General features: G+C 47.6%; 1 protein-coding gene across 2 annotated transcripts; it reads left to right on the top strand.

Annotated features, from left to right (window-relative positions):
* Positions 1-2,103: 2,103 nt before the first annotated feature.
* urp2 (urotensin II-related peptide) lies at positions 2,104-9,088 on the top strand. 2 transcript variants are annotated; one of them, XM_068604162.1, is made up of 5 exons: positions 2,104-2,679; positions 4,436-4,741; positions 5,093-5,127; positions 5,314-5,458; positions 8,873-9,088. In XM_068604162.1, exons 1-5 carry the CDS (start codon positions 2,583-2,585, stop codon positions 8,935-8,937), a joined length of 648 nt encoding a protein of 215 aa, XP_068460263.1. In that variant the 5' UTR covers positions 2,104-2,582; the 3' UTR covers positions 8,938-9,088. The 2 variants fall into 2 exon arrangements, with proteins under 2 accessions (XP_068460263.1, XP_068460264.1); XM_068604163.1 differs by having other exon boundaries at positions 8,165-9,088.
* Positions 9,089-9,328: the final 240 nt, after the last annotated feature.

The raw sequence follows: 9,328 nt of genomic DNA, 5'->3' as shown, positions 1-9,328 counted from the left end.
AACCTGGTTGCAGACTGTCTCTCCAGGGTATGGTACTATGATCTCTCTGGTGGGGTAATATGGTACTATGATCTCTCTGGTGGGGTAATATGGTACTATGATCTCTCTAGTGGGGTAATATGGTGCTATGATCTCTCTAGTGGGGTAATATGGTACTATGATCTCTCTGGTGGGGTAATATGGTACTATGATCTCTCTAGTGGGGTAATATAGTACTATGATCTCTCTAGTGGGGTAATATAGTACTATGATCTCTCTAGTGGAGTAATATGGTACTATGATCTCTCTAGTGGGGTAATATAGTACTATGATCTCTCTAGTGGGGTAATATGGTACTATGATCTCTCTAGTGGGGTAATATAGTACTATGATCTCTCTAGTGGGGTAATATGGTACTATGATCTCTCTAGTGGGGTAATATAGTACTATGAGCTCTCTAGTGGGGTAATATGGTACTATGATCTCTCTAGTGGGGTAATATAGTACTATGATCTCTCTAGTGGGGTAACATGGTACTATGATCTCTCTAGTGTGGTAACATGGTACTATGATCTCTCTAGTGGGGTAACATGGTACTATGATCTCTCTAGTGGGGTAACATGGTACTATGATCTCTCTAGTGGGGTAATATGGTACTATAAGTGGAGAGCAGCTAATACAGGAGTAATAAATAAAAAAAAGGCAGTCCTTGAGATCTGTGTCATGTGGGAGCCAGAGGACGAGTGACGATCAGCTTCCTCTGTAGGAGCTCCTGTCCTCAGTCATCCAGGACTAATCTCATTGATTGATTTTTCTTAGTGGCTCCTCCTTCAGGCTTCCCGTGTACACGTTTAAGTTCCGAGCATACGAGGAAGTGGCATCACAAGCGGCCCAGATCTTTATGCAAGGAGACAAAATATTTCTTCACTTGCTGGCTGCTGACGGTCCTGAAGCTCTTTTTCATTTTTAAAATAAGACACGGTCACAGTATAGAACCCTGAGATCAGAGTATAGAAGACAAACAGACAGACAGACAGACACACACAGAGACACACACACACGCACACACACAGACACACAGACAGACACACACAGACAGGTTTGTGGAACAGTGAAGATGGATGAACTCCAAGAAGAAGAAAGTGCTTCTTTATTTCCTTAAACTCCTCCACTTCCTGTCACTCACCAATCTCTGGCTCATGTGGACTCACAACAACACACACACACATACACACACACATACACACGCGCACACCGTGTATGAGTGTAAAAGCTGCAGACAGACAGAGCCGTAATAAGTGTGTTCTTAAACTGAATTGTCTTCACCTAGCAACTAACACACACACTCTCTCTCTCTCTCTCTCTCTCTCTCTCTGTCTCTCTCTCTCTCATATCATTCGTACAGTGCTGGTTCAGTACTGTCCCCTGCATCCACCTCGTCATGTCTCCGGGGCGTCGGGTATTCGTGAGGTTGTTGGCGAGGCGGCGTCAGCGTCACTCCGTCAACTTCCTGTCTGAGGGATTAGTCGCCACAATGCAGAAGAAAAGAAAAGGCAAAAACTCTTTTGTCATTTGGACATGACTTTTCAGCTTTTGTGTGTCCTTTGATGTGCATCCCACGCTTTATTTTACATTCTGTGCGTGTGTGTGTGTGTGTGTGTGTGTGCGCGTGCGTGTGTATGTGTGTGTGTGTGTGTGCAGTCAGTGTGGCTCCAGGCCCTCATGCGTCAGAGGGCCTTTTTCTCTCTGTGGCCCCTGAGCAAACATATTAAGAACTACCTTATCACTGCTTATACAGCCAGGGCCATACACACAACACACAGACTTTAAATACAAGCCTAGACACGCACACACACACACACACACACACACACACACACACACACACACACACACACACACGCACGCACACACACACTTTCACAAAAAGATAGCTTTGACTCCAAAGACACAAAGATCGCCGCCAAACTCCCCAAATGTCACCGATCCATCAAGGAGGAAGAGGCGGGGCTCGAGCTCCTTTCAGGCCGGTCATTGGTTGATGCTGAGCTGTCAGTCTGGGGTTCACTCAGGTTTATAAAGGAGGGATAGGTCGGTGTGTTAGGAACAGGAACACATCCGATACTGACAAGCCTTCTTCAAGAGGCGCATCCTTGGAAAATGAACAGAGAGACTTAGATTTGTTATACCGTTAAAAAGAAAGATATTTAAGTGTCAAGTTGTGGAGAAGACTTGGAATGAAGTAGACAATACCACGGTCACACAGAAGAAGCTCAGACTCTCACCTGAAGAGGCTTCTGAGCAGTGCAGCATCGACTGAGCTGTGAAGGACCAGAAAAGAACTCCACTCGAGAACAAGCTGATCCGAGACCAACAGACCGACTTCAAAATCATCTCAGAATGGAACACATCTCCAACAGCGACAACAAGTCGGAAGGGTCAGAAGAATGAGTTGAGCAAGAGGAGAAACAACACCGTTTGAAATCCTTTTCATCAGGAAACCTTTTGGAACAAAATCCTGACGGTTCAAATCTTCAGAAGACAGTCGAGATAATAGTTCTGCGCTACATCCATAACCTTCAGTTCCTCACGCAACAGCTGTTATGCGTACCAGTGCAGCGCTGGTGTCCGTGAGGAAGGTGGTGATGATGATGCTGGTGGTGCTGGGGACGGGAGCGGCGGCAGCGCCCACAGACAGAGGTAAGGGCGACACGGCCTCCTGCAACACGGCCTTACAGGGACCCCAACACGTAGCATCGTGTTCTAAAGGTACATGGGGCTTCCAGGAAGAGTCGCTGCATGTCGAGTTCAGACTGTCACCAGCTGGAAAGAGCTGCCAGGGTTCTGCGTGGACCTGAAGTCTCACTGACATCAGCCTGGTTTCAGCAGGACTCCTCAGCACATTCCTGACTTTGATGAAATGTCACTTCTACATTGGCTGTTTCCAAACGTATAGGAATGTGGCGTAGAAAGGACATTTCTAAAAAGACATGTGTTTAGCTTACTAACGAGGTCAAAGACGAGTCTGCATTAGTCTGCATTAACATGTGATGACACACAATGTAAACATCTGACTACATGGAGTTCAGAACACACAACTAAGAACATGTTGACTGATTTAAAATAGTTCATCATTCATTTCAGAACATAAAACAATTACTATAGTAGGTTTCATCAAATGAAGAGAAGTATGGGATCTTGGAAAGTCACAAAATAAGATTTGGATCGTAAATCAAATTGTTAAAAAGAACAACAGCAGTTCTGACTTTCAGGTCCAGTTTGACCAGCTGACGTTTCTTTCATTCCCTGCAGAACTACACAATCCATCTATCGCTCAAGAGTGTGTGTGTGTGCGTAGATCGCTTTGTGTAAACACAAACACTCTGAGCTGTATTGTTGCAAAACCTTAGACGTCATTACGTACACACATAAACACAATTCATACAATTCTTATGTCACAGCCGAAGGTCTCGTAGCAACTCTTCTAGCAACCACCAAAGCAGCGGAATCCCACCAAAATACTGTGTGTGTGTGTGTGTGTGTGTGTGTGTGTGTGTGTGTGTGTGTGTGTGTGTGTGTGTGTGTATGGTCATGTGTATGCAGGGGCTATCGGAGAGTAAGAAAAGACTGAGACTGAGAATCAAAGCATATTAACGCCCTGAACTCAAGTTTCTCAAACAAACCTTAAGTGAGTTATTCTTGGTTCTCTCACGTTCTCCCTCCCAACTCGTTAAATACCGACGCTTGGCGTCCTTTAGCATCTGCAAGGGAAACACCAAGCTTTTAACTGACTTGTTCCAGGTCAGAATCAGACGCTCACAGCAACTGAAACATGTTGTGTGTGAAACCAAAGTCAACATTGTCTTTCTTCTGTTATGTGACCTACATTACCTTTTCCAAGTAGCAAACCTAGATCCCAACCTTTTATGAACCTAGTCGTAGTTTGTGTGTCTCAACATAACCAAATAACCCTCCCGACTAAGTGAGGACAAATTGTACGCAACCAGCAAATGTGATTGAACTGATAGATAAGATTGATTGAAAAGTTTGAATCGTAGAGCCACTGACTAAGCATTGGTATCTGTCCTGCCTAAAGTGAGAACGTGTTGCTTCAACCTTTCTGAGCAAGAACAAGGCCCTTTTCCTTGGAAACTCTCACTGTGTAGCAGAACATGGGCATGAGCAGTGGTACAGTTCCAGAAAGACTATGAATCTGGACCAGTAGGGAGCAGTGCCACCATCATTACACAGTGCACAATGGGCACAATGATCAACACTATGAAGGTCTGAAGAAGGGTGTTTAGGGCTCTGACAGGGCACAAGGTCTGTATACACATTAGAGCTCTCCCAGGACCACGGCCCCTACAAAACAACCTCTTGACTCCAGATAGGAAGTGTATTGTGTGCCGAGCAAAACTCCCTCAAAAGCCAGTCCTTCTACAATTGTTTTTTCCAGGCTTTGTGAAACCTCTTCTGAGTCTCACTTATGCAGAGAAGTCTTCAGCACGAACTCCAAGCCAGTTCTTGAAACACTGGCTTCTGAGTACCAAAGCAGCTGGCGTGGATAGAACGACAAGAATCACTGACAAAACCACTGCGAGGACTATCACTGCTGGGAGCAAAGCAGCGAGGCTGAGGACCAGCCCCGCGACAGCCGGTCCAGATAGAAGAGCCCAGATGCTGAAGATGATCTCAGTGCTGGAGGAGTTGCACAGGACATTTAACAGCACACTGAGCTCGCGGATCACCATCATGCCACGAGGTAACCGTACTGTGAACATGTTAGGTTCACTGACTGCAGGTGTTTTGAAACCATGACAGCGGTGATGACCTCATAGGGCACAGTAGAGAGAGTTTAAAGATGGATGGCCATCCAGTCAAAGAAGTCAATAGAAAGAAATGTGAAGTTGCAGCTGTATTATAGGAAGCATTGACATAATATAGAAACATTTCTACACTTCAATTCATTGTGAGGTGGTTCAATAATAAATGCAGCGTATAGATGAGGTAGGTGTGTGATGGGTGCAAACAAAACACAATCTTCACCAAACCAGCTGGTGGAAAGGAGAATTGTTTCACTTTTCACTGAAGCCTGTTTGATTTTTCATTTTAGCAAATGGCAGAAATTCAGGAAGAAGAAATAAAGTGGTGAGTTATAAAATATTTGTTTCAAAAGGAATACTTCAGCTTGCTTGTATAGTTGTATTTCCATTCTCATTTTAAAGAAACTATGTAATCAATACATGGTAGAACAGTATCAATGGAAATAAATGAGTGTTGTATAATTCAGTTAACATCAACTCTCCATTCTTTCTCCTGCTGCTGTGGTTGAAGCTTCCTACAGGGCTGAAGCCCACCACCGTGGCCCCAGCAGCAGCAGACAGCACTGCCTCCAGAGCGAGTCTCATCGTCCCCAGTCTGACGGGTCGGAACTTCAAGAAGTCCCTCCCCACACAGACCAAGAAGACCAACAAAAGAGGTGAACGTCAAGGGCCGAATCATGGCCTTACCAGTATCTCTACAAGGAATACAGGCAACTTGCATTGGCATGGGTTGGTATTTGATAGCTACCCACAGAAGAACACCAACATGGCGTCCACCTCAGCCCCATTTGCTCTGTGCAACAAAGTGCCTTTAAAAACCTAAAATCTGCATTATTGCCAGAACAAGGGCCATCAGTGGGCCAATGCCCAAGAGGTCGGACCAAGTCCTCATGCGAAGTGTGTCCTAGTCGCCCCTGGTTGGCCTGCCAGTGACACGAGCCAGTGACACGAGCTAGTGACACGAGCTAGTGACACGAGCCATTGACACGAGTCAGTGACACGAGCCAGTGACACGAGTCAGTGACACGAGCCAGTGACACGAGTCAGTGACACGAGCCATTGACACGAGCCAGTGACACGAGTCAGTGACACGAGCCAGTGACACGAGTCAGTGACACGAGCCATTGACACGAGTCAGTGACACGAGCCAGTGACACGAGTCAGTGACACGAGCCAGTGACACGAGTCAGTGACACGAGCCATTGACACGAGTCAGTGACACGAGCCAGTGACACGAGCCAGTGACACGAGCTAATGACACGAGCCATTGACACGAGTCAGTGACACGAGCCAGTGACACGAGTCAGTGACACGAGCCAGTGACACGAGTCAGTGACAAGCCAGTGACACGAGCCATGGACACGAGTCAGTGACACGAGCCAGTGACAGGAATCAGTGACATGAGCCATTGATACGAGTCAGTGACACGAGCCAGTGACACGAGCCAGTGACACGAGTCAGTGACACGAGCCAGTGACACGAGCCATTGACACGAGTCAGTGACAAGCCAGTGACACGAGTCAGTGACACGATTCAGTGATACGAGTCAGTGACACGAGCCAGTGACACGAGCCAGTGACACGAGTCAGTGACACGAGCCAGTGACACGAGCCAGTGACACGAGTCAGTGACACGAGCCATTGACACGAGTCAGTGACACGAGCCAGTGACACGAGCCAGTGACACGAGCTAATGACACGAGCCATTGACACGAGTCAGTGACACGAGCCAGTGACACGAGTCAGTGACACGAGCCAGTGACACGAGTCAGTGACAAGCCAGTGACACGAGCCATGGACACGAGTCAGTGACACGAGCCAGTGACAGGAATCAGTGACATGAGCCAGTGACATGAGCCATTGATACGAGTCAGTGACACGAGCCAGTGACACGAGCCAGTGACACGAGTCAGTGACACGAGCCAGTGACACGAGCCATTGACACGAGTCAGTGACAAGCCAGTGACACGAGTCAGTGACACGATTCAGTGATACGAGTCAGTGACACGAGCCAGTGACACGAGCTAGTGACACAAGCCATTGACACGAGTCAGTGACACGAGCCAGTGACACGAGCCAGTGACACGAGTCAGTGACACGAGCCAGTGACACGAGCCAGTGACACGAGTCAGTGACACGAGTCATTGATACGAGTCAGTGACACGAGTCAGTGACACGAGCCATTGACACGAGCCAGTGACACGAGTCAGTGACACGAGCCAGTGACACGAGTCAGTGACACGAGCCAGTGGGACGAGCCAGTGACACGAGCCAATGACACAAGCCAGTGACACGAGCCATTGACACGAGTCAGTGACACGAGCCAGTGACACGAGCCATTGATACGAGTCAGTGACACGAGCCAGTGGGACGAGCCAGTGACACGAGTCAGTGACACGAGCCAGTGACACGAGCCATTGACACGAGTCAGTGACAAGCCAGTGACACGAGTCAGTGACACGATTCAGTGACACGAGCCAGTGACACGAGCCAGTGACACGAATCAGTGACATGAGCCAGTGACATGAGCCATTGATACGAGTCAGTGACACGAGCCAGTGGGACGAGCCAGTGACACGAGTCATTGATACGAGTCAGTGACACGAGCCAGTGACACGAATCAGTGACATGAGCCAGTGACATGAGCCATTGATACGAGTCAGTGACACGAGCCAGTGACACGAGCCAGTGACACGAGCCATTGACACGAGTCAGTGACAAGCCAGTGACACGAGCCATTGACACGAGTCAGTGACACGAGCCAGTGACAAGAGCCAGTGACACGAGCCAGTGACATGAGCCAGTGACATGAGCCATTGATACGAGTCAGTGACACGAGCCAGTGGGACGAGCCAGTGACACGAGTCATTGATACGAGTCAGTGACACGAGCCAGTGACACGAATCAGTGACATGAGCCAGTGACATGAGCCATTGATACGAGTCAGTGACACGAGCCAGTGGGACGAGCCAGTGACATGAGCCATTGATACGAGTCAGTGACACGAGCCAGTGACACGAGCCATTGACACGAGTCAGTGACACGAGCCAGTGACAAGAGCCAGTGACACGAGCCAGTGACACGAGCCAGTGACACGAGTCAGTGACACGAGCCAGTGACACGAGCCAGTGGGACGAGCCAGTGACACGAGTCATTGATACGAGTCAGTGACACGAGCCAGTGACACGAGCCAGTTAGTAACACGAGTTAGTAACACGAGTCATAACCTGTAACATAAGTCAGTAACACAAGTAAATTATTTTCAAAGTTTATTACTGTCTTTAACTTGTAGCTGCTTCATAACTTGATCTTTTTCTCCTCCTCCTCCTCGTCCTCTTCCTCTTCCTCCTCCTCCTCTTTCAGTGTGTTTCTGGAAGTATTGCTCCCAGAACTAATCGTCTCTCCGCCAGCGTTGACCTTCCCACTTTTGGTCTCCCTCCATACTCTCCCACTGTATCCCACACCTCACCCTTCCATCACCTTCTCACGTCCATTTGATTGTCCGTTATTCCCTCTGTCCATTCATTCATCCATTCATTCATTATTCATCCATTCATTATTCATTCATTCATCCATTCATTTGTCCAGCTGTCCATCCTTCCATCGTTCATGCATCCATGTATCCAAAAGGTCTTATCTCCACTTTCCCATATTGGTTAGATGCTGTATTCAATGATTCTGGTCATTATCATGAAGTGATCCAACTCCAGTTGTTCTTTTCCAAGGAAAGTAGCCAGCAGCTCAGGGGCTCTGTGCTTTGGACAAGGCTGAGCTAAAGCCAGCAGCTTAGCTCTGCTGGCTGTAGTTTTATATTTGCTCTGAACAGACCCTGCACAAGTGAATCTGTCTCAAACACCGGCTCATTTGTTGATGTGGAAACATTTAAAGTTGTAGTTGTTAATAGGAACACTTGTTACAGGCAGGTCCAACCTAAAATATCAGCATCAGCTCACACTGCTTCATCCCTCTCTCCTTCCATCCCTCTTTCCCTCTCTTCCTCCATCCCTCTCTTCCTCTCCTCTGGCTCTTCTCGGACCTCTGCGTTCTTGGACAATGTTGCCGTGACATCAGGAAGCTTTGCCGCTCCCTCCACTCCGGCGCCAGCCTCGACTTGGACCTTTTCCTTCACTCATTAATTAACAAGACTGACCAATCAGAGAAGACGATGTGTGCTCGTGGCCGGGCACATGAACAAACATCCCTGTTAACCCTTTCTCCTGCTTATAAGACAGACACACGTCGTTTTTGTATGTGTGCACTCACTTTGAAATAAAGTTATTTCTAGTATGGCAAACCTGTGACAATAAAGACTTTATTTTCATCTTGCACTCTTCAGTTGTTTATTACGCAGACAGACTCAGATGGTGTGGTCCGGATACAGTGCGGTACATTAGGGAAGGTGCCACTGGGCCTCAACTGGTCTGATTTGCTGCCCCCGGTCCATCTCCAGGTATTAACACATTTGAACAAAGAACTGTTCAGTCTGTCTTCATTGAAGTTCATGAAATGAGATTAGGCCATCAAATG

This window comes from Clinocottus analis, unplaced genomic scaffold (genome assembly GCF_023055335.1).
Source record: "Clinocottus analis isolate CAN_PGR_092001 unplaced genomic scaffold, fCliAna1.0.p SCAF_63, whole genome shotgun sequence".
NCBI classification, from domain to species: Eukaryota; Metazoa; Chordata; class Actinopteri; order Perciformes; family Cottidae; genus Clinocottus; species Clinocottus analis.
The sequence above is the reverse complement of the archived record's forward strand: the minus strand, read 5'-3'. Positions and strand labels throughout refer to the sequence as shown.

Coding starts and splice junctions, on each gene's coding strand:
- urp2 (XM_068604162.1), top strand. CDS start 2,583: ATGCGTACCAGTGCAGCGCTGGTGTCCGTGAGGAAGGTGGTGATGATG. Junction 2,680..4,435: donor GGCAGCGCCCACAGACAGAG/GTAAGGGCGACA, acceptor TGTTTTTTCCAG/GCTTTGTGAAACCTCTTCTG. Junction 4,742..5,092: donor GATCACCATCATGCCACGAG/GTAACCGTACTG, acceptor TTTTCATTTTAG/CAAATGGCAGAAATTCAGGA.